The 24,696-nt window shown below is 42.8% G+C and overlaps 2 protein-coding genes across 3 annotated transcripts in view; one reads left to right on the top strand and one right to left on the bottom strand.

Moving 5' to 3' along the window:
* Window positions 1-2,832: 2,832 nt before the first annotated feature.
* Window positions 2,833-5,414, top strand: mars2 (methionyl-tRNA synthetase 2, mitochondrial). Its single transcript, XM_004073066.5, has 3 exons — window positions 2,833-3,278; window positions 3,817-4,151; window positions 4,242-5,414. Exons 1-3 carry the CDS (start codon window positions 3,020-3,022, stop codon window positions 5,397-5,399), a joined length of 1,752 nt encoding a protein of 583 aa, XP_004073114.1. The 5' UTR covers window positions 2,833-3,019; the 3' UTR covers window positions 5,400-5,414.
* Window positions 5,415-5,650: 236 nt separating this feature from the next.
* The window catches only part of med12 (mediator complex subunit 12), a 32,617-nt gene continuing 13,571 nt past the window's right edge, over window positions 5,651-24,696 (bottom strand). Inside the window, exons 17-43 of one of the 2 annotated variants that reach the window (XM_023958994.2) lie at window positions 23,735-23,853; window positions 22,906-23,049; window positions 22,654-22,817; window positions 19,984-20,115; window positions 19,116-19,343; window positions 18,897-19,041; window positions 18,673-18,793; window positions 17,586-17,696; window positions 17,387-17,500; window positions 17,121-17,257; window positions 15,473-15,652; window positions 15,235-15,306; window positions 14,976-15,139; window positions 14,696-14,857; window positions 14,416-14,617; window positions 14,192-14,301; window positions 13,987-14,122; window positions 11,359-11,508; window positions 9,055-9,417; window positions 8,858-8,972; window positions 8,582-8,784; window positions 8,403-8,477; window positions 8,034-8,251; window positions 7,723-7,927; window positions 7,342-7,545; window positions 6,063-6,144; window positions 5,651-5,975 (exon numbers count right to left, since the gene is read on the bottom strand). In XM_023958994.2, coding sequence (XP_023814762.1) covers window positions 5,938-5,975; window positions 6,063-6,144; window positions 7,342-7,545; window positions 7,723-7,927; window positions 8,034-8,251; window positions 8,403-8,477; window positions 8,582-8,784; window positions 8,858-8,972; window positions 9,055-9,417; window positions 11,359-11,508; window positions 13,987-14,122; window positions 14,192-14,301; window positions 14,416-14,617; window positions 14,696-14,857; window positions 14,976-15,139; window positions 15,235-15,306; window positions 15,473-15,652; window positions 17,121-17,257; window positions 17,387-17,500; window positions 17,586-17,696; window positions 18,673-18,793; window positions 18,897-19,041; window positions 19,116-19,343; window positions 19,984-20,115; window positions 22,654-22,817; window positions 22,906-23,049; window positions 23,735-23,853 — 4,094 coding nt within the window. In that variant the 3' untranslated portion in view covers window positions 5,651-5,937. The remainder of the gene's footprint in view (window positions 5,976-6,062; window positions 6,145-7,341; window positions 7,546-7,722; window positions 7,928-8,033; window positions 8,252-8,402; window positions 8,478-8,581; window positions 8,785-8,857; window positions 8,973-9,054; window positions 9,418-11,358; window positions 11,509-13,986; window positions 14,123-14,191; window positions 14,302-14,415; window positions 14,618-14,695; window positions 14,858-14,975; window positions 15,140-15,234; window positions 15,307-15,472; window positions 15,653-17,120; window positions 17,258-17,386; window positions 17,501-17,585; window positions 17,697-18,672; window positions 18,794-18,896; window positions 19,042-19,115; window positions 19,344-19,983; window positions 20,116-22,653; window positions 22,818-22,905; window positions 23,050-23,734; window positions 23,854-24,696) is intronic. The other variant, XM_011479895.4, reaches the window with a different exon arrangement.

Below are 24,696 nucleotides of genomic sequence, written 5' to 3'. Positions count from 1 at the left end.
AATACCAGAAGTCAGGCCTAATTTTGAAGCAGGAAAAGTCATGCGCCTTCTTCTTTACACAAGTAAACGCTACAATGATGACTAAATTATTTGAATGAAGAGATCAGTGGATGTTACCCTGTGACAGACTGGCGACCTGTCTAGGATGTGCGCTGCCTTCGCCCACATGTGGCCGGGATAGGCTCCGTTAGCCCCATGACCCCGAAAGAAAGATTAATGAAAGATCAGAGGAAGTACTGATAGCACAGCATAACATGAATCAAGTTATGACTCCAACAAACAGAAGAACAGATTTCTGGAAGTTTTGTTCCAAGGTTAAAAATAGGAAAGAGCAATAATATTTTATGCACCAAACTGCAGTGGCTTAATAAGGTGAGTGATGGTGAGTCTTAACCACAAATACCCACAGGGATTTTGTTCTATCTACCTCCACCAAGGCTCATTGAAATGTTGAACAGGGTAGGTTTTAATAATAGAAATAGAGGGAAGTCTGTGAAGTGATGAGGTCATGTTACTCTGTCATTTCTTTAAAACAGTATAGCTTTTGTTTAGGACAATCAGCGTGGAGTCAAAAGGATGAAGGCAGGCTTATTTGTATGGCACCTGTTGTGTACAAAGACAATTCAAAGTGCTATAAATAAATCCTCAAAAGAATTATTAATAAGTATTAAAGGAGGGATCATTTATAAAAAATTTAAAGTAAGCTTAAAGTAACAGTGCAGATATAAACTCTTAAATCAAAGCTAATCAAGTGTAGCTCAGTACAGGTGGGTCTTTAACCTGGATTTAAGTAAAATCCGTGTTTCAGCTGCAATGATGCACTTTCTTCACTGTTCGGTTTGAACCTCAATTTTCGGATCACGGTTTTGTTACAGTTGAAAATATGATTTGTGTTTTACAAAAAAAAAAAAACTTTTAGATTTTGCTAATAGGCCAGTAACAATGAAGAAAAACCAGTTGGCTTCTAAATTCTTAAAATTTCAAATAATACACGTTTTACACTATAACCCTTGGGCTATCCTATGGGGTCCAGATGACCCGATCCTTACACTGACGTGTTGTCCCAAACATGACACAGGTGGATAAAAGTGAAGAGGATTTCATGTAATCCATGGACACAGTAAAAATCAGAAATCATTGAAGAAAAAAGGTTTAGCGCACTGTCTTGTGGGGTCTAGATGACCCCACTCCCAATGTTAACTCTTGTGCTATCTTAGATGACCCCACACTTACTTTGACGTGTTATTCCTACCATGACAAAGGTGGATCAAGGTGGAGAGATTTCATGTAATCCATGGACACCAGTGAAGATCACAAATCATTGAAGAAAAAGGTTCAGAGCACTGTCTAGTGGGTCTAGATGACCCAACTCCCAATGGTAAAGTGCCTAGGATAGCACAAAGGTTACACATAAACCTAATGATATAAATTGATGTAGGGATGCAATAATTCACTTTCCCCACAATTCAGTTCAGTAGTAAAATACCTAAGCTTATCTTCTGGCAGCCAGGGGAAAGACCTCAGAACTAGACTGAGGGGGTCTACTTTTTTGGTCCTTGTGAGAACCTAAGTAGCAGTGTTCTGATCAACCTACAGTTTCCTGATTGGGCATCCAGTAAAAACACTGTTACATTAGTCAAGTCGACTAAAAATGAACACATGAACTAGTTTTTTCCAGATCCTGCTTAGATATCAGATTTTTTATCCTTGAAATAATTATAAGATGATAGTTAGCTGCCTTTGTAGTCCGGGGCCTTTTTGGAGCCTTTTTTAACCCTTGTGCTATCCTAGGCACTTTAACATTGGGAGTTGGGTCATCTAGACCCACTAGACAGTGCGCTGAACCTTTTTTCTTCAATGATTTGTGATCTTCACTGGTGTCCATGGATTACATGAAATCTTTCTACCTTTGTCATGGTAGGGAGAACACGTCAATGTAAGGGGGGGGGGGGTCATCTAAGATAGCACAAGGGTTAATTTTTACAATTTGCAAGGATTAACATCCATCTTTTTGGTACAACGTCAATTCCTTTTTTGTCTTTTACATACATGTATTTTACGTATGTATTGTTAACTATATTACTCAATAACTCCACAATGAACCTAAAACTAACTGTCCAAAAAACAAACAAAAACTATTAGTTTAACTGCAAAAATCACAAAAGTTTTGATCAAACATTTTTAAAATTCAGCTCTGTGACCATCAATACACCCAGTTTCCTTGCTTAGCCAAAAGATATGAATCACGGGTCTAGTGGATGATGAAACAAACAAATACCAATAAATGAAGACATTTATTTGAAATGCTCATTTCTGCTTTGCCTTATACATGAAGTCAAAAAGTGTCTTGACCAACATACCAATACATTAACCTTTCTGTATAGTTATTAAAAGTATCTTCAAGGTATTGTTTGCCCAATTAACTTATGTTGACCATAGTGTTGTACAATTGGTCGAGAAAAAAAATGTATGCACCTTTAGCTTGTTCATTAGTAATAGATGCAACACAAAAGTCAAGTTGGAGGAATACCGGCATATATATATATATATATATATATATATATATATATATATATATATATATATATATATATATACATACACACACACACACACACACACACACACACACAACAAATACACATACATTTTCGTACTCAATCTTCCAACAAGTGTGCATGGCTGAATTCTTGCCCTAAAAGTAATCCAAACAAAAACTGTAGAAAAGTACATTTGTTCAATAAAGTTTTTAACAAAAAACGGACAAATAATATTTCGCAATTTGATTGGTCCTTTTAGGAAACTGCAGCGTTCTGATTGGACAAAAAAATCAGAAACCGGAAGAAAAGCTAACCTTGATGATCAGTGAAGACGTGTGTAGAACTTTCTGCTAGAATAGCTTAAAAACTTTACCCTTTTACTTGAAAAAAAAAAATAAAGTAGATTTAAATGTTTTCACAGAAAAATAGACGTATAGCTTAACAAATGGTATAGACAACGGCTAGACTTGTGGATTACGATGAGGGTCTGTTCTCTTTTTGCTAGTAGAAGCTGTCACATTTTTCGTAGTCTACAGAACACGTTAGTGTCCTCAAGTACGAGGATCGCTGCTGTCCGATGCTCAGTTACGTGCAACGAGAAAAGCGTTTATTACGTAACGACTCCCATCTTCTACGTGAACGCCTCTCCTCATCTGGGACACCTGTACTCGGCGGTGATCGCAGACTGTTCACACAGGTATAAACAGCTGCAAGGGTTCAACTCAAAGTTTGCTACAGGTAAGTCATCATTTAGCTAAACAAATTTGGTTTGGGTATGGAATTATTGAAATAAATTGGTGTAATAGTTCCATTGATTTTTTTTACACACGTTTGAAACATTAAAAGCATTTCCTTCTGTTCATAAGGAAGCAGTTTAACAAATATCATCTTTGCTGCACAATAGTGTGTAGCTGCTGTTCAGAGACAAAGTTCTTAAGGTATAAATGGGATTTTACACCAATATTGTTCAATAGTAAACGGAGAAAAATGAAAACGGTGCACTAAAAATATAATAATGGAAAAATTCCACATTTGACAGGACTTTATTGTATTTTTCATTTAAATAAATTCAATTAAAATTCTTATTCTAAACAATAAAGTGAGGCTTTGCAGCTCACGCTGAATTTTGGTCAGTAAGAAACGGGTTCAAATGGCTCTTTTAGCGTCAAAGGTTGCAGACCCCTGTTCTAAACGAAGCTTGGCTCTGCCTCATTCATTAAATATTTGAGTTTTCTAGTTAAAGGACAGAGATATCTCCATTTTTTTATTACCCCAGGAACAGACGAGCATGGTTTGAAAGTCCAGCAGGCTGCTGAGGCTGCAGGAAAACAGCCGCTGACCTTCTGCACAGAGGTATCCGAGCGATTCGAACATCTCTTCAGAAGCTGCAGCATTTCACATACAGACTACATCAGAACCACTGAGCTCAGACACCGCCAAGCTGTGGAGCATTTCTGGTCAGTGCTCTGGAACAAGAGACTCATCTACAAAGGAAGTTATGAAGGCTGGTATTCCACTCAGGATGAAAGCTTCCTCACACCGTCGCAGGTTGGGGACGCTCTGGACTCTTCCGGAAATGAGATTAAAGTATCTCTGGAGAGTGGACACAAGGTAATGAGGATATTACAACCAGTGCTTCCAGATCTTCTATGAATGCACATTCAAAAATGCATCTACAATAACTATCTCAACCATCTGCAGGTGGAGTGGATGAAAGAGGAGAATTACATGTTTCGCTTGTCTGCATTCCGGTCTCAGCTCCTCGACTGGTTGCGAGGAAATCCTAAGGCCATCCAGCCGGAGCGCTTCCAGCAGGCGGTTCTGCAGTGGCTGCAGGAAGACCTCCCTGACCTCTCCGTGTCCCGCCAGAGAAGCCGTCTTCAGTGGGGCATTCAGGTCCCAGGAGACGCCAATCAAACCATCTATGTCTGGCTAGATGCTCTAGTCAATTACCTTTCGGTTGCTGGTTATCCTGACCACCATGACCGGTGGTGGTCAGTGGCCCACCACATCATAGGAAAGGATATCCTAAAGTTTCACGCCATCTACTGGCCGGCATTTCTTCTAGGAGCTGGACTGCGTCTGCCACAGGCCATACATGTGCACTCGCACTGGACTGTAAGAGGAAAGAAGATGTCTAAAAGTTTGGGGAACGTCATCGATCCTCTGGAACACTCTCGGATGTTTACAACTGACGGTTTGAGGTACTTCCTACTGCGGCAGGGAGTCCCGGAGTCAGACTGTGACTACACAGAGGAAAAAGTCATAAAGCTGCTGAATGCAGAGCTCGCCGACTCTCTGGGTGGCCTGTTGAACCGCTGCACGGCGGCAGCTCTCAATCCAGCTCAGGTATACCCCTGTTTCTGCCCCCAGGCCTTCCCCAGAGACCAGGGAGGCAGAGCTGCGGCGGAGGACTACCGCATGCTGGAGGCCGTGAGGAATCTTCCATTTGTGGTGGAGAGGCACTATGAGAGCATGCACTTCTACAAAGCCCTGGAGGCCATCAGCGCGTGCGTGAGGCAGACCAACGGCTTTGTTCAGCGCCACGCGCCTTGGAAGTTGGATCGGACAGACGGCAAAGACCTGCGATGGCTGGACACCATCATCCATGTCTCCCTGGAGTGCATGAGAGTTTACGGCACGCTCCTGCAGCCGGTGGTGCCAGAGATTTCCGACAAGCTCCTCACAAGACTTGGAGTGCGACCCGACGAGAGGAGCTTTGAGACTTTAGACTTCCTGCCACATCTCTGGCAGAGGGACTCTCCTTTTGAAGGAAGAGCTCTAGGAACCGACACTGGAGTACTTTTTAGTCGCCTGGAGAGTCAGAAATTTAAAAACAAAAAGTCTTATTTCAAATAAATACACTCTCAGAAACTTTGAGCAATTTTATCTGTGATAGTTGTCGTCAAGTGTTTATGGGAGACAATGTTTCAGAAAGTTTTGACCTCAAAAATGTTCACAGTAAAATTTTAGCATCAAGCAGGTGACCAAATTCTGTTTTAACTATTATAAAGTCTAAAGATGTCCTTCTGGACATTATATATATATATAAAGTAAGTTGGCATAAATTGTGTTAAACTTCCATTCACAGACGGCCAAAACAATAGACATAAAAACAGAATTTTTTTAATGACACAAAACTGAAAAAAATTGTACAAATTTGAAAAAAAAAGACTTGAATTATTTTTTACATAAACTTTTTCATTAAGTGTTAACTTCAGAAGAGGCATGATCCTTTAATAATTCATAAGTACACGACTATAGTTATATTTTCTGTTGTCTGACTAGTTGAGCTGGGATGTGGGTCAGCTGTTGGTGGTCCTGCTTGTAGTGGACTGGAAACATTTGACAGAATAAGAATTCCCCACAGCTTGAGGGCCTGTTTCTCTCACAGGGATCAATAATACGAGTTGGTGCCTTGCCCCGGTTGTGTGTCTGAGAAGGGAGAGAAGTTAAAACCATGCCGTTAGAAGACACAACGCCTGAGGTGGAAAGCAGTGCTGCTGAGCGCTTCGGACTCACTGGAGAGCTGTTCCTGCAGCTGCCTGACCAGAGCTGCAGTCTGCTGCTGCTGCTGCGTCTGCTGCATCCCCTGCCGCTGGAACTGAAACACGCACAGAGCAGGAATGCATGAAGACATGAAAACGGCATCATCCTCATGAAGAGACCGATGGGGAGTCTCTACGACAGATCAAAAGATGACCCGAGTGGGGCTTTAATCTTGAACTGCGAGTCCATAATTTTCTGGCTGTGGGCAGGACTCTTAATGCAGAGTTATACCATGGTCCAGGTGAATACTCGATTCTGACTGGCTGCTGGGTGTGCATTAAAACCTGATAACCGCACGGTGAAAGAAGTAGTTCCGGTCACCTAACTTAAATGTTTCGTATCACTGCGCCGGCTTCTTTTAAACAACCTTTTGCTTCATCATTTGGACAAAAACAAGCGGTAAGAGGAGAACTTTCTCTCTGAACTGATGCCTTATTCAACCCATCGGGAAGATCAGCATATATATATATATATATATTGGCGAATCTTGACTGCAGCGGGGATGCGGCGCGACACGGACTATTTGTTACGTGATGCGTAACAATAGTCTGCTTTTTGGGAGAAAAGCTATCCAAATCGGAGGAAAAAAAACAAGAATTAAGGACTAAAAACTGGTTAATATGTATTGCTTTTGTAAGTGACCATGGTAAAGCGGGTTAATGGCCTTCGAACTGTGCGTTATTACTTTTTAACGCACTTCGCGGAAGCAACCGTCCAACGTGAAGGCTTCCACGGCGTGCGTTAAAAACTAATAACCTACATTTCGTCGGCCATTAACCCTTACTTAGCCCGCCCCTACTTCCCATCATCCATCTATTTACACAGATGGATGATCCAGCCCCTCATATCCCCAACTTTGCATTACAGGTGCAACTAAAAGGTTGAGCAATATCAGAGCCATCCAGCCGTACAGCAGAGAGCTTGTGGCTTGCCGTAGTAGTTTCTCCGTCACAATTATAAGCTTCTTCCAACTGCATTTTTTTCATCTGCTCTTGATTGACAGTTTGAGTAAAGAAATACTCACAAATGAAATGTTAAGCTCAATTTTTCTAATACATGATGGAGGCATCAACAGAAAAATGCCTGAAGAACCTGTTAAAAACACACCAAAAACAAAGTTTTCATTGGTTTGGGTCTTTAAAGAAAGAAGACCGTCTCCCCATAAACCTTCCATTTTAAAGAAATCCCACAGAAGACGCACTCTCCAATGAAAAGGAGACTTCAAGAAGTGTTGTGTGAGTGCTGGGCGTACCAGAGGCTGCTGTGGGGGCAGAGGCTGCATCCCCAGACCCTGGTTCTGTGCCTGACCCGGAGGAGGCCCGGAGGAAACCTGCTGCTGCTGCTGCTGCGGCTGTTGGACCTGCTGCTGAGGTGGGACCTGCTGTCGCTGAACCTGCTGCTGCTGCTGCTGCTGTTGCTGCTGTTGTTGATGAATTGCCTGCTGTTGAGCCTGCTGCTATGACAGAGAAAAAAACAACAGCTGGTCTGAAGTCTAAACTTTCATCTTAGAAAACAAAATCTTTCTTTTTGGACTGAATGGTTTAAAATCTTTGGGGTTTTTTAAGCTGTGGAAGTCTTAAACAAGACAAAAATCCTAAAGAGGAGCTGAAGATGTGGATAAACAAGGACTTACTGTCATTGCCTGCTGTCTGAGGTACTGTTGCTGCTGCTGCTGTTGCCGCTGCTGCTGCTGCTGTTGCACAGTTTGCTGCTGCTGCTGCTGTTGCTGTTGTTGCTGCTGCTGATCGGCCACTCTCAAGCCTGGATGGACTCCCTGGGATACCATGTGACTGAGATTATGAATCATGTGGTTTGGCTGGAGAGGCTGGTTTGCAAACCTGAAACGAACAAATAAAAGAAATCAGTCATCAGAAACTCAGTGGAGAGGAAAAGTTGTTAAAGTACATCCTTTTGCAGAACTGGAAGCCTCGGCTCCATACTGACCTGGGCGGGTTCTGCATGGTGTGAGCATAGCCCGGAGCCTGCTGGTGAACGTAGCCGCTGGGCCTTGGGGGCATCTGCCGAAGAGGATCCACCACGGGCGGGTTGGCTCCAGGGTGGGTGCCCTGGAAGCTGGGGTTCCCATAAGAGGAAGGAACGATGCCGGCCCCTTGGGAGGGATGCTGCTGCATGCTCATGTTCGACTGGTACGTGGTATAGCCCTGAGAAATGGTTTGAAGCAGAACAAAGACAGCGTTACAGGTGGATTATTGCTGTAGGGGAATTTTTAAAAAGCAAAACAAAACAATATTTTTTTACAGTCGTCCATCAGCTGATGAAGCAACAAAGGAAAGCAGCAGAACATCGTGGTACCTGCGAGGCTTGCATCGGAGGATACTGGCTTGGTGCCATCTGTCGTAACTGCTGTCCATGCATGCCGGGGTTCTGCTGTGAAAATGAAGCAGAAGCCTTAAAGAGCGCTTTTAAACGAGAATTTGAAATGCAACAATCGTTCCCTGATGTGTTGCTTAAGCTGTCAGAGACCGACTTACCAGTCTGAGCTGTAGATGGTGTCGCAGAATTTCCCCGCGAGCCATCTGCGGCTTATAGTTTCCCGGGTACTGCTTTTCCATCCCGATTATACCAGGCATGTTCACTTGCATGCCAGGCATCATGCCTGGGTAGTTTGGCCGCGGCGGCATCATTTTGCTCGGCTGGCGGGAGGGTCTGTAGGGTGGTTCTAAACCTGGACCTCCTGTGAGACAAATGAGTTTGAGGTTTAGTTTTGCAGGCAGCAAACTGGGCCGGGTGAATCTGACAGAGCGGACCTGGAGGCAGCGGCTGGTTCTGTGGGTACATGGGCTGCTGTTGGTTGTAGAGGGTCCTTACATACTGGGGGTTCTGCATAAGGTCTGGGACCCCAACATAATTCATTCCAGGTACCTTTTCAAAGCAAAAACAATTAAAAGATGCTAAATATTAATGTGTGTCTTTTCCTAAAAACGTGATTTTGAAGAAGGCTCACCTCTGTCTTTGGGGGAGCACTTTTCTTTTTCTTGCTACTTTTTTTCTTGGACTCCGCGGGGACGGGGGGTACGTTCTTCTCTGGTTTTCCTGGCTCCATAATCTTCTTCTCCGGCTCCTGGGAGACGGGAGTTAGAGGCTCCTCCTCCTCGGGAGGCAGAGGGAGTGGCTCCAGATAGTAGCTTCGAGGTTTGGGCTTCATGTGGGTGTGGTACAGCAGGAACCGATGCTGCTCCTCAAACTTGGTGGTCTTGCGATCCACTCGGGTTGTTCCGAACCAGCCCCAGGAAAGAGGGGCCGAGTGTTTCAGGCCCTCGAAGACATCCCACGGAGAAATCTTTTGCTTGGTGGAAACCTGAAGACCCTGATGAGAAGACGGAACAGAGTTTGATTCCAGAATTGCATAAACCTTTTAAAAAAGATAGACAAGCCCTGGGGGATTTAAGGACTTGATTAGCGAGGCTCTAAAGCAGGGGTCGGGAACCTTTTTGGCCAAGAGAGCCATAAACGCCAAATATTTTTAAATGTAATTTCGAAAGAGCCATACAATAATGTTGTGTCTATTTCCCACACTGATGCACGGAGACTTAACCTCTTTTAAAGTTTTTTATTCTGGTTACTGCAGACCGCAACAAACGCCATACAACTAATTCATCAACTCCTGAATCTCTCCTGCCGAGACGAGAGAGAGCGTTTCTCCCAACTTTGTATTCACCTGCTCCCGCTCCAGCCCCTCCCATTTTCCTTATTCGGCCCATAGCTGAACCCCATTGGTCCAAACTACCTAACAACAGGCTGAGCGACAGAACTGAGAGCCAATCAGATCTCTGCTTGATGCCTTCAATGAACCCCAGAATTTTTAACGCGGCCCGACAGCCAAGTTAAACTCAGTCCGCGACAATATTTTTAAAACTAAATATACAAATGAATGTGTGCATTTGATGTAATTTCAACATTTTTAAAGTACAATAAGTCTGTGGATCCTTTTTAATAACATTGTTATGCTGTTGCTAATAAATGATGAGTATTTCTCGTGGTAGTTTTGTTGATGGTCTAGTCTGGTTGATCCGTGGTGAGTTTCTGCTTCATGCAGGCATTGAGACTTTAAACGGGATCTTAGGTCTGAATGTTCTGTAGATGTGAGACAGACTGCTCACATGCAGACGCGGCACCAAACACACACTCACACGCTGCAGTGAGTGACGGGCATTGGGTTTTACGTTTTTACAATCCCTGCGCGATTCACCTGCAGCCTGTCCCCACAACCCCTCACCCCCACCCTCTGCTTTCTTCCTCACACTCCCATCCCCGCAACTGCGCGCTCTTCCTCAGAGACGGGAGCGTGCAGTTTTAGGCACGTCAATTCACAGGTTTCCGGGTGGTACAAACTCTGTGAAATAGATAATAGTAAACTGATAGTTTTTTCTCCAAGCACCGCTACTACTGCGCGCCTCTGGCATCGCATCGCGCCCGAAAAGGACTGGTCTAATGAAAAAAAGTAAAATTAAAGATTTGTCTGCGAGCCACATGTGACCATCAAAAGAGCCATATATGGCTCGCGAGCCATAGGTTCCCGACCCCTGCTCTAAAGGCCCGTTCACACCGGGACGAATTTCGCGCGCGATATTCGCCGACGTTTAACGCCTCGTGACTAAACAAAGGGCACCAATGTGAGTGTGCACACTGACGCGAAAAAAAGCCACGCGTCAAAGCGTCAAAAAAAAAAAAACGCCTCGGATTCGTTGTTTTTTTTTTGACGCGTCGCGTCGAAATCTATTCAACGAATGAGAATGGCGCTTTTGCACACGTGTCTGGAGCTTCTGAAGTTACAGTAAAACACAACTTGGGGGCGCTCAAACACAAAACTGACTTTCTGAGCACATATACCAGCGAAGAAGATAGACGCCAAGTAGCGTCTACACTGCTGTGAAGAAATAATGACGGACATTCTAAAATATCCCCGAACCAAGCACCAGTTGGAGCTACTGGTGCTGGAAATATTCATATTTTCTTTGTATTATTCTGACAAGCGTGTAAATACTTGCTCTCTTCTTCTGAGTGAAAAGCGAGTTTAAGAAGCGTAAAGATGCGCAGCGCCACCTTGTGTACAGGAGTATTTCTGTTTTACATTAAGCGCCATCTAATGTCAGGGAAGGAAATTGCATGTTCGCTCGGCTCACCGTCAGCGAAAATCACCTGGGTGTGAACACAAAAAACGTGGTGAAAAACGCTGGCGAATAACGCCTGGCGAATATTCGTCCCGGTGGGTACGGGCCTTAAGGGATCTGGACAGTCAAAGTTTTACCTCTTTCTCAAAGCCGGCGATCTTGTTCCCCTTTGTGTCTATCAGTGAGCCCTGAGGTTCGCAGGTTATGACATCACGGGTTTGTTTGGGCAGCGGCAGAAGCTGGCGAACCTTTTCCAAACTTTCCGACTGCCGATCTCCAAGCTCTTTCTGCAGAAAAACACAAGAACCCCAGCAAGTGTTTACTTTGAAATGTTAAAGTCCCACTACGATCATCTTTTGATTTGTTGTTCATTTCTATTGTATTTAGACAAAAATGAAAACTACAACATAGTTTCTGCAGAGCGGTAGGAGTTCCTTAGACTTGTAGGTGGGATCATTGACATGGAGTAAGCCCACCCTCGCTTCCCATCATCCATCGGTTTACACAATCGCCCACTATATCACAGTCCCTCACATCCCCAACCCTAACACTACTGGTGCAACAAAAATGGTGAGAACATGACAAAAACACAAAAAAACACCATTTTCATCAGAGTGGATCTTGAACATTAAAAAATTCTCTGTTATTTACCAGAACACAGGAGGTTCTGAAGTGGGACAGATTTGTGACAAGCTGGACAGTAAGACTGAGGAAGTTAGTCATACGCTGCGGTTTGAAATCTTATCTGTGACGGAGGAGTTTAAAGCTGCTGTATCCACTTTACAAGCCACTGTCAACTCTCAGGGAGCCACCATCAAACATCTGGAGCTTTCAGCCACAACATGCAGTGAGGACCTGAGCTCTCTCACTGTGAATACCCTAAAGGAGGAGGTCAAACACCTGTAGACCAGATGTGAAGATCTAGAAGGAACAGGGGCCCCTCCTATACCTTTGCTTTTTTTCAGGGTGCATGATTTCCACGTTTGAGAAAAGATGCTACGCCAGGCGGTGGCCAACACACCTCTTCTTTTCCAGGACAAAAAGATCTCCATCTTTCCTGACTTTACATCTGCAGTGGCCAAGCAGCGCTCACAGTTCACCAGTGTCAAGCGTCTACTACACACCTGTCCTGGTGTCCATTCTGGCCTGTTGTTTCCTGCAGAATTGAGAATTACTCTTCCGGATGGGGTTGTGTGTAAGTTTACCGAGCCATCAGCAGCTACTGACTTTGCCAAGAAGATTCTGGGAAACTCTACCTCCTAAGATGCACAACCACTTTTCATCTCACTAAGGTTTATATGCGGGCTGTATAATTTTTATTAGTTTATTTTCTAAGCTTTTAATTTCTAACATCTTTTTTTTTAATTCTTTGCTTATTTATTTTATTATTTTTTATTTTTTTAACTTGTTTATATTTTTCAAATTATTTTCATAGCTTCGTAGTGCAGCAGCGCCGCATCTCTTTCCCCAAATTCAGACACCAGGTGGAGTCTCACAGATCCTCAAATAATCAATGACCAATTTTATGACTTCTACTCATCACTTTACACCTCTGAGTGAACACCCAGCACTGCATCCTTGGACTCCTTCTTTAATTGTCTGAATTTTCCTGTGAGTGAACATACACATAGCCATCAATTAGAGGAGCCCATAACAGTTGGAGTGATTCTGCAAGTTATTAATAAGAATGTTAAGAATGCAATGATCTAAATCAGTGTTTTTCAACCTTTTTTGAGCCACGGCACACTTTAACCTTGACAAAAATCCCACGGCACACAAGCATCCAAAAAAAAAAAAAAGAGAAAATCATAGTCTGTATTGATCTACAGCCCCTCTGCAATCTCACATGAAGCATCATTTGAGGCAATGATGGAGAGGAGGCCACTAAACAAGATCCTATCCAGTATGGACAACCCAGACCATCCTCTCCACCCGGTTCTGGACAAACAGCAGAGCTCCTTCTCTAGGAGGCTAAGACAGTTCCGCTCCAAAACTGCCAAATACCGGAAATCCTTCCTACCCAACACAATTCAACTCTACAATAACTCACAATGCAACAGATAACCTTTTCACATCTTTTATTCTTCTTTCCTTTTTTTGCACATTTTTCTTTCTTACCTAAACTATCTGTAAAAAGCTTTTTAAATTTTACCACCTTATTGTTTACTTTTATGTTACACTTGTTATTTTTTATATTATTCTTATTCCTTTTTCTTCTTCTATTTACAATGCTGTCATTGGTTATGGCAACGAACAAATTTCCCACATGTGAGATCAATAAAGTTATTCTGATTCTGATTATTTTTTCCTTTACTCATTGTTACTTTCACTTGTCCCTGACCTCTAACTATCTGTTCTCTGTTTAGGAAGACCATTTTGTTTTTGTGTGTCCTACTGCTTTACACATCTCCTATCCGTAATTCCTGGAGAGTTACTTTTGGTGCATCACATCTGTTGTACGTCTTTTTTTTTCCCCCCCTCTTTCTGAAGAACCAGTGATGGGATCCGTATCGCCTTTTTGTTTGAGCTTCTTTCTTTTTCTTTCTGGTTTTAATGTGTGTTAAAGAAGGGGGAAGGAAAAAAAATTCCTACATTGTTCCATATCACGTGTTCAATATCGCTGTACTTTTTTTTCTCTCTGTTTCGGCTGCCCTAAACAGAAAGTAAATGTGATGTTTGTAGGTGTAGCAGTCCCTTGCAAAAGAGTTTCACAAAAAAACAAATCTATAGCTGGTTTACAACCTTCTGGCTTTAAAAAGTCTTACCCGGAGCTTCTTCACCAGGTTCATGTAGGCTCTCTTGTTCTCCTCCATGCTGCCCTGAGAGATGCTGGACATGTCAGCAGCCAGTGTTCCATTTATCAGCACACTCAACATGTCCAACACTGTGGTGAAGAGCTCACTGTTGGAAAGAAGCAGCAATTGAAGTCAGGTTGAAAATCAAACAGGTTTCTTCAGTGTCAGCACTCACTTATTGGACTGCATGTCCACGGTGCCGCTGCTGATGATGTCGAGGAGCAGTACTGCCCATTCGGTGGTCTGCTGGGTGCTACGCTGCACCGTGTCAAACATGCCGCCGACCTTAAAAAAGACAAAACAGTCAGAGCCATTGAAACCCTTTCAAATGAAGATACGTGTGGTTAACTTCACAGCAGATTTAGCCCAATCAAAGTTTTGTTTTGGGAGGATGCTTACCAGGTTTAGTCGTAGTTTCAGCGCCTCGTGCATCATCTGCTTGGCTTTGCAGTCATCCTGATACTGATCTTCCCTCCAGTTGGTCACAATCTGCTGCACTTGGCTGTAAAGTGAGGTGAGGAGGCCTTCTCTCTGTTCATCCTGCCCCTTCAAGCAGGTCAGCACCAGAGACAGGAACGGCTGCTGGCTCAGCAGAGACATACTGCAGGGAGAAGGGACGGGGATTTCTCAAAGGACTAAAAACTGGGCTTGGCATCAAAATAAAGAGTTTGACCCCCACCTTTTTTGCTTCTGCCGGTCCCTCTCTTTGCGTGAGGACGAGCCGAGGTGCTGTCCTTTCTCCAGCTCCTCTCCTGCTGCCTTAAGCACATGACCCTGAACTGAGGTGGGCAGCTTTGCTATCAGTGGAGCCACTAGCCAAACGCCTGACCGCTCCGATGAGCTGCAACAATCATTATCAGACATCAGTAAACTCAAGCATTTGGAAACCAATCTGCGGGAAGATTCAAACCCAAAAGGTACACATACAATATTTCCTATGAGTTTTCATGAATCCCCACCTTAAAATAGGTTTAATTTTGCTTGTGGTGCTGTTGCTGTTGGATGCAGAGCCTCCGTGTGCTGCTGTTCCATTTCCTGAGGGGTTACTGGAGTTCATCTCAGCTGACTTTTGGAAAACTTCTATAGTGGCTTTAGCTATGTTTTCCAGCAGAGAATACAGCTCCTAGACAAAGGGGGGGAAAAACAAACACATTTTCTCAACAATAACAAAAAATAGAAAGCTGAAAAAGTATTTGGAAAACGAAAAAAGTTAATCACATTGTTGCTGCTCTGTTTGATCATCAGCTGAAGCTCCAGACACGACTGTCTCATCGTCCACTGGTCCATATTCTACACAAAAGAAACAATCCTTTTTACATATTTCCTCGTATTTATCATGGAGGTTTGTAGGGTTTTCAGTAACTTATTCATCCACAAGGTGGCAGCGCAACAGTTGCAGCTGAAGTTTAATGAAGCCGATCCAACCGTTTGGTTGAAAAACACCTCTCTCCTGTACCTGAAGGATGCGTTTGATTCGCTGCAGCTGGGGGTTTTCTCCTTCATCGCTGTCCAGCTGCCGGTGAGGATAGCAGATCAGCTGCAGCAGCCGTTGAGCCTGAATGTTCCCCAGAACCGGGTCCTGCAGAGCACTGCTGTCTTCAGACAGAGACTTTAGGCAGCGCTCCCCGACCCATTCCTACAGACGGACACAAGAGGGCCGTGAGACATTTAACCAACAGAAACTACCCCTAAACCAGGGGTGGGCAAACTGCGGCCCGCGGGCTGGATCCGGCCCGCCTCCATGTTTGGTCCGGCCCACTGAACAATGTCAGAGACCCATGTTTGTTTGTTTTTTTATCTGACCACACGATCAAGACGTGACATTTTTTCCCTCCTTCTGCAGTCTGTCCTCCAACCTGAAACCCTCTAAAATCTCTGTCAATTAGAACAGAAGACAGTCTTTCCTTTCTACGTCGCAGTTCATCTTTCCCGGTTCAGCTCATTCTTTTAGAGCGATTATGCGGCTTTTTTTAAACAGCGCACCCTGTTTTGTGTCCTGATTGGCTGGAGACCTTGTCAATCAATCTCCTCCATTCCGTGTCTCCTATACAGAAACGCGGAGCTCTTCAGATCTACAGAAATCTGTGATTGATCAGATCTTTGTTTTCATTTTAAGATCCTGGACTTAATTTCTATGAAGGTTTGAGAATTTAAACAAGAAAAAATGGTGAAAATGTTCATGTCTGTGTGAGAAAAGTGTATTTAGGCAGTGAGGAGTTTTACTGGCATAAACGTCTGTAATCATCCTCCATGGATTTCAACGATAGCGGTTATTTTTAGAACGTAACTCCTGCAATAAACAGGGAACTCTGTTCTGGTGAAAAGGTAACGCAGAAATATACGTAGCTGCAGCAGAAGACATAGGCATTTGCTTTTTCATTATTACTGGATGAGAAACAGACGTGCAGAACACAACGCAGCTGCGAAAACTGAGATGTGATGACCTGCAGCCCTCAAAGCCTTTATTATGATTATGACGGGAGAGGATCCATTATTTATTGTGTTTTTTTGTGTTTTGTTTTTAATGTATCAGTTTATTTTTCCTGAATTTTTGTCTTTGAAAATCATAGTGTTATTTGGTCATTGTTTTATTTCATAAATAAAGTTACCGGTATTTATTTTTTTAAAAGGATCATGAATGAATGAAACTTTATTCATGTAGCACTTTACAACTCCTTGAAGGTACCAAAGGGCTCCACAATAAAAAAGAATTAAGTTTTAACCTAAAAACTCTAGAATATTCTGTTTTAGAATATAATTTTCAATATAAATGTTTTCATCTGCATTCCATGTTAAATCATTCTCACTCCACGCATCTGCTCCTGGTCCGGCCCTTCTATCGGATTTTACAACCCAATGTGGCCCGCAAGTTAAAATAATTAACCACGCCTGATCTGAACTACAGTCGGAACTGGAAATTGGTTGATTGTTAAACCCAGAGTAAAGAATCATTCCTTAGAAATAAAATCACAATAAAGCTCAATTTTGCTGAGAAAGTCATTGTAAATTTCCATTCTTCAATGGTGAAAGGCCTCTCTATTGATTTATCCCCCAAAAACTTGCATTTTTTTCCCTTTCAACTTCACAGGGTTTTCATCCCTCACCTGCTGACAGATGGTCTTCAGAACATACTTGGCGTAAACATCCAAGCTGGCTGTTTCTATGGAGACATTGCGCCTGTCAGATATGTCATCCAGGCCAGCAGGATGTGACAGACCCGAACCTCGAAGCTCAGCATCGCCTGCAGAAAAATGAAAAGATGATTCAACCAAACCCACCTGCTTCTCTGATAACTCCATCACTCTCTAAGCCTCAACGCAAACTGAAATGAAGACGGTCCTTGTTTGACGATGCAGTGAGAGATTCATACCCAGCATGAACACAGCTTTGAGGACAGCAAACACCGCTCCAACGACGATGCTGTTTTGAGAAGCAGCAAGAAGGTGGCGATCACAGGACGACCGGATCCCAACCATGGATTTGTCTGCAAACAGAAAGAAAAAAAACACCAAAGAATTGACATTTCTGATAAGAAGTGAGTGAAAATCTGTGTGTTAGTGCTTCATTACCTGACTTGGCCCCGTCTTGAGGGACAGGGTTGCGCTGTGGTGTTTTGAAAAGGTGCAGCAGAATCCTGCAGGTCAGCCTGGCTCCCGGCTCAGAGTCCTGCTCACTGCAGGCTGCAAGTGAGAAGTGACATCATACCTGCTCTACATCACTTCAGACTATTCAGTTTAGCTTTAGACTGCACTTAAAGACCCACTCAGACGTAAATTGTGTTTTTAACATGTTACTATGGCATTTTTCTGATGATAGAGGACATACTTAAAAATAATTTGCATGAGTGAGTAGTTCTTTATTACAACTGGTGTAAATTAGAAGCAGGCAAAAAAAAATGACGTTTGAAAAAGGTTGCATTTGTGACGTTTGCAATCAAGCTTCCTGCTCCGCTCCATTCTGATGCATCCACTTCCAAAAACATAGATCCATGAACGTCTTCGTTTTCCTCGTCTGAGCTGAAATCTGAATAAAAACTGTACGGCTGCAGAGTTACTGTTTTTGTTGCACCGGTAATGTTAGGTTGATGGTATGAAGGGCTATAAGCTAGCAGAAGAAAGTGTAAACAAATGGAAAATGGGAAGTGGGGGCAGGCTTACTCTGTGCCTACAGTCCTGCCCACAACTCAGAGGTGAATATCTAATAATCCAATGCCGCTCTGCAGACACTATGTCCTAGAAAACAACATAGGCTTTTAAATTTGGACTAAAAATCATAATTCTTTATAATTTAAATTATGACTAAATCATGATTTAAAGACCGATGGGAACGCTTCAAAATACATCAAAAGATGATTGGAGTGGCACTTTAAATTCCGCAAGAGTGTCAGAACCATCCATTGTACATTTCTTTGATTCAAATACTATTGTGGCTTCTCAAATTTCACTGTTAACTGTCCATAACAATGACTTTTTGTCAATAAAAACAGGAATTATGAAATGGAAAAAGGCCTAAATAAGAATAAAAATAAGTTGCTGTAAACAAAAGAATCCCTCCCTGGAATTCATCACTTAACACTGCACTGTTTAAGTTGAGATTCCTTTATTCATCGTTTTTTTTTTTTTTTACCCAATTCTGTATAAATTCAAATATTCTCACCGGCATTGAGAAGAGAAGGAATGGCAACGCATCGAACCAGGTCTTCCAGCAGCAAGCACTGTCTAGCGATGAGAATGGCTACAAAGGTTGCCAGGGAATCGTGTAAGGACAAATCGCTAACCTGAGAGACACAAATGCACAGAAGAACCATGAAATGAGGATGCAACTCAGCATCAAACAGGTTTGAGGAGGAAATGATGGATTCGGAGGAAAGCGCAGCTTACATCCACGTTACAAAGTAAATCATTGAAACCACAGTTGCCGTTGTTGGAGGAGCAGCAAAGAGCCTTGAGGATGCCGAGCCACTCTGCACTCAGAGAGCGGCAGTATGCGGTAAGCTCCGCACACAGGATTCCTATGTCGTTCACCCTGAAAGCACGCCCAAGGACATGAGAATACGGAAGGAAAAGCAGGTTTCATGAACAAAGGAAGGAATGAGGCACCTCTCCGGGTCTCTGTGGTCCATGCAAACATCCATGAGCACGTTCACCACGAAGCTGTAGCGATTGGCCGGGCTGTCGTTGAGGATCTTTCCCACCACTGAGTGGTTGAAGTTGTGGGCTGAAGGGTTGGCGATGGCTTCCAGCATGAACCCCGGGTCCCAAAGCATGTTGGAGTCAGACGGGTCGATGTTGCAGTAGATGGAGTTTTTCACTTTGGAGCACAACTCACTGAGAACAGAAACATGAGAGAAATGCAGTGGTTGTGATTTACCAAACACTCAAAGTATAACTAAAAAAATTACACAAATAACTCCTGGAGAGAAGGCTTCATTGCTACAACTACTAGACGCAGAAACAAAAATATTTGTGTAAAATCCTTTTCTGGTTTCTTGTGGGTAAAAAAAAATATCTCAGACCAGAAGCAGCTGCATGTCTAGAAGAAAATGCAGGGTTGAATGCTATACTGCTGAATGAAAATGAAACTTAAAGGGTTATAATTGGCAAAAAATAAATAAATAAATCATCAAAGTTTACCATAAATAAAGTGAAAACAGCACAATAACAAAAAAGATATTTCTGTGAAAAATGCTAGAGCCGGGAATCGAACCAACGAGCTTCTGCACCAAGAATTCCACATGTATTTCAATGGAGGCAAAAATCCTGGATTATCTTGAAAAGTTCAACGATTTGAAGGACCAAAAGCCAAAGCTGAAAACTCTGAAAGAGCTGAACATTTTAATAGTTGAATGGTTAAAATAGCTCAAAAAATTGTAAAAAACAGCAAAAAATGGCGGAAGACGCTATAATAAAGAAATAAAGAGAAACAGGAAAACATTAAAGAACAAAGAAATAAAAGAATTCCTCTAACCTGATGATCTCTCCAAACTTGTTCTTGAGATGGCTGCAGGACGTATAGAGGTCATACAGGTAGGCCAGGATGCAGCGCTCAGCAGAGGAACAGTCAGCTGGGTTCACAACCAACTTCACCACAATTTGTAACCTGTAAAGACAGTAAGGTGAACTACTCCTTTACGAGTCTCATTTCCTAACATTTAGAGCCAAAAGTGGTTGCTGGCTTTAAGGAAATGTTTTAGGTTCAGGGGGGCTTTTCCATGTCAAGATGGCACAGAAAGCAAATGCAGTGATGCTGCAGCATCTCTGTAAAGCCAGGAAATGCTGACCTGCCACACAACACATGCTCAATTACACACTAAAAACCTTCACTCAGGTGTCATATCCCTGACATTAACTAAACGAAACAGGTTGAAGTGCTTCTGCCAGAAAATTTCACCCTCTTTAATCTGCCAGTCTACATATATTTAAAGAAAAAGCATAAAACGTTTACCGTAATTGCCGGGTTATAGAGCGCACCTGATTACAAGCCGCACCCTCCCAAATCAATGAGGATTACCCACTTTTTACATACACAAGCCGCACTTGCATACAAGCCACATATTGTAGCAATTCAATTAGCACTTCACTGAGAAAATTAGCAGTCTCAGAGAGGGGGGGTGACCAGTAGTTTAGCCTAGTTATTTGAACACACCCACACCTGCCAAACAGCATGGACCTCACTTCAGCAACCAGCTCCTTCACTTATGGTGTGGAAATTCACACTCAGATTCCCCACTTCCCATGAGTCTTAGGGGTTTAAGGCGGGGTTAACCCCCGGTTCACCACACTGTGTTGTAGATTGAGGATGTATATGTGCTGAAACCGCGTGTGTGTTTAAGGAGCATGGAGCTGCAGCGGAACGCGAGAGCAGCTCTCCCCTCCTTCCAGCAGTAACACGGCAGCAATGTGGAAATAACAGGGCTGGATGAAAAACATACCAGTAAAAGAGAGCACGGTGACTTATAAGCGCGCGCGGCACGCGCCTATGCGTGCTCTACACGGCTCTACGCGCTGCCGCGGCGCCAGAAGTTTCTTTCCACAACAGTGAAGGAAAACTTCTGGCACGCAGCAGACCGGCTTTTCCAAACCTGTTGGTGATAGTGGATTTTTTCACACTGCTTTTAACGATTGCTTTTAACTTGAAAGCTGCGTCATATTGTAGTGGCGGTCACGTGCTGTGGGTCTGAGAGTCACCAAAGGATTGTGGGATGCGGTTGAGCATGGGTGCTTCTTTTATTGCACCATGACTTAAGTGTCTAACAACTGAAGTGAGGTCCATGCTGTTTGGCTGCCTGAGTGTGTGTTAAAGCAATCGCGCTTTTTGCTGGACATAGAACTTTGCAGGCAGTCTCCCCTCCGAGTCTGCCGGAGCGCTTCAGGCGGCCGAGAAATAAAAGCATAAATTAGCCGCATCATTAAATAAGCCGCAGGGTCGAAAGTTGGTGACAAATATAGCAGCTTATAGTCCGGAAAATACGGTCAAATGAAAACAAAAAGAACAGAACAGTATAATGAACTCAATGTAGTGTCAAAATTCTAAACTGAAAGATAAAATGGCTCAAAACAACAGACCTTTAACAGGAACATTGGCCATTTTAAGTCCCCTTACTAAACTTCAAATATGTCACAGTTTGACCATTGACTGGAGAGGAGGCCTGGACCGAGTGAGTGTGATGTCACCCAAAGAAAACGACCTGTTTGGTTCCAAATGAAGTCAATTCGATCACAATCTTTTGGCATCAGTCGCCGCCGTGTTGGAACCAGACAGCGTCAGTAAGTACCGTATCTTTCACACCGAGAGGCGCACTTCATTTTAGTTTTTTCATAAAAGGACAGGGCGCCTCATATATGAATTCATTCTGATGGTGTTTACTGATGTTCATTCTGATGTTTTTGAGAAGTAAACAGCACTCTGTCAAAATGTCAGTCTTTTTTTTTGGGTGTTATTGTTAATATGCTAACATGGCCAACATGTAGAGGTGTCAGACTGTGGTTTTCTGACGAGTTACTAACCAGGCTGGAAGTTGCAGGAATCTTGAATACCTAAACGTGGCTAATGTGTTGCGTCTTAATAAAAATAATTAGAATGACTGTGAACACAGTTAAGGAAGTCAGACTGATTTCGTTCAGTGCGCCTGATAAACGACAGGATTTCCAAAACAGACCAATAATTGACTGTGCGCCTTATAATCCGATGCGCCCTAAAAGTGATTGGTCGGTCAGAGTGATTGTTTCCATGGCAACTGCTCTCACCAATCAGGAGTGGGCTTGTTAGAAAGCCACACCCTTACCATTTGAAAGCGGGCTCGGGATAATCTGTCAAACGTTTGATGTGATAAAATACTTTTGAGGCATCTGATTGGTCAGTTTATCACTTCAATAACTTAAACTACAGAACTAAATATTTTTAGACAAGGGGGTTAGCAAGAACATGTTAAAAAGGTATCAGAGAATCAGGAATTGTTATTCTGACCAATAGAATGACTGAGTACTAGCTGTTTATTAAATTTAATTTTTTTTAAGATTACAATGACACTAATTTCCATTAATAAGACTTTTTTTAGGCCAAACTCCAACATTGAATCCATTTATCCTCAATGTTTAGTAAAAGGCAAAACGAAGGTTTTGGTTGCGACTGCCTCACCCATCAAACACTTGTGCCGTCTGCTCCGGGTTGAGGATGAGGCAGGTGTGGTATCTCCTCAGCACAGCCACTATGCACAGACACAAGCTGGTGGTGTAGCTGCCAACGAGGCTGGACGACTTCAGCAGCAGCTCAGCTTCCACCAGACTCAACTCATTCAGCAGCTGGGACAGAAAAGAAAGAGCTTAGTGAGAAAATACAAGACCTGAGAAAAATCCCATTTACCCTGAATAACCAAACTGCTGTGTTTACCTGGATAGCAAAGTCTATGAGGCCACTAATGTTGAGGGAGTACTCCATGAGGTCAAAGATGAACTGAATGTGCTGGACGAGGGGCAGGTGATAGGACATCCCCAAGGCAAAGCTGTTGATCTGCTCCAACACATTTCTGGACACCTGCAGACACGCACAGACATAAGACCACTATTCTGGGAGTGTGTCAACTCCATCGTTTAGCCTCGACAACAGCAGTGGAGTCAAACTGCTCTAAAGCGTCACACAGTTACAATTGTGTGTTTGGGGCGATAACTGCAGAAACAAATACAGACCAGAGAAAATAAAAAAACAAAAAAGGACAATAAAATCACATTTTTGTCATCGTCGGTATACCAGCCTGTGCAATACATGCATCGCTGAAGACAGCGTAAACTACAATAAATGGTCGCCTTAAATGTTTACACAGATGCTAATACAAACTCATGGCAGCTTGAAATATCTAACGAATCAAATGGAGCCGTTTATGCCGCTGACCAATCAAATGCAGCCCTCATTTCATTCATTCATTCATAATCTACATAGTGTTAGTAGAGTTTGTCACAGATTTGCGGCTCCTGAAGCCTGATCTGTTCAAAGATGATAAAGCAACATTACTTTTGCTTTGATCAAATATATATATATTTTTGTAGTTTCAAAGCATTTTATGGCTGTTATTAAACCTGTGCTGTTACATAAGAGCATCTGTTCTCTGCTTTACAGTTTGCACAAAAAAACAAAAAAAATGATATCATGTTATTACTACCTTTTTTTTTTAATATTTAGGATTGAAATAATGGATTTTCTGAAGTGAGATTTCTGTTCTGACCTGAGAGGTGACCTGGTGCTGGTCAAAATGGGAAAGGTGCTGAAATTTGGAGAATAAATCCTCTGCAGTGGGAAAAGCCTCTGGCTTGCTCCTCTTCCTCTTTTGTCCTTCTTCACCTCCTGCACATATGGACAGAGGTGATGAGGTTAAAACGGGAAGCAACAACCCTAAAGGTCTGCCCTCTGCTTGAAGTCGGCTGACTACGTCCCCCTTCACACGTCCTTTCCTCTCCAAATAAAACTCCACTACAAAAGAGATACATTAAAGCGTTTCTCATTTAAGAAAAAAACTAATGATGTTATTCTGAACTGTGAATAATCTGTCATGAAGAGAGTTCTGTAATAGAAAACCTAAACCCACAGTCCTCATTTCTGAAATCGTGTGAAAAGATGAAAGTAATTTACAAACTCAAACACATGGAGGGAATTTAAATGGAAGATAATCAGTAGATACTTCAGGACCCCAGACATTGTATCCAAGATGAATCCTAATGTACCAAGCCTGTGCTGGAGGAACTGTGGATCAGCGGTGCCCAACCATACACATGTTTTCTGGACTTGCCCCTAAACTGCAAATCTTTGGGATGAGGTGTACAGAGCTATAAAACAGATATTTCAAGTCGATATACCAAGAGATTTGATGGTAGCGCTCCTTGGTATCATCCCAGCACAGATACGAGGGAAGACAGAATCATACCTTCTAAATGTACTTTTTACAGCAGCATTAAAATGCATTACAATTAGATGGATGAAAACAGAGCCACCCACCCTAGATATCTGGATTCAGAAAGTAAGAGAACTCTTTCAAATGGAAAGAATAACTTTCCTATTAAGACATAAAATGCAAAACTTTAATGTATGATGGGGCCCAGCAAAATCATTGATACCGTCATCAGCTTGATAATACCTCTAGCTAGTCAAATGCTGTCATGTTTAGATTTTATATTTCTGTTTAAGGTGAAG

This window comes from Oryzias latipes, chromosome 10 (genome assembly GCF_053564925.1).
Source record: "Oryzias latipes strain Hd-rR chromosome 10, Olatipes_Hd-rR_3.1".
NCBI lineage: Eukaryota > Metazoa > Chordata > Actinopteri > Beloniformes > Adrianichthyidae > Oryzias > Oryzias latipes.
The sequence above is the reverse complement of the archived record's forward strand: the minus strand, read 5'-3'. Positions and strand labels throughout refer to the sequence as shown.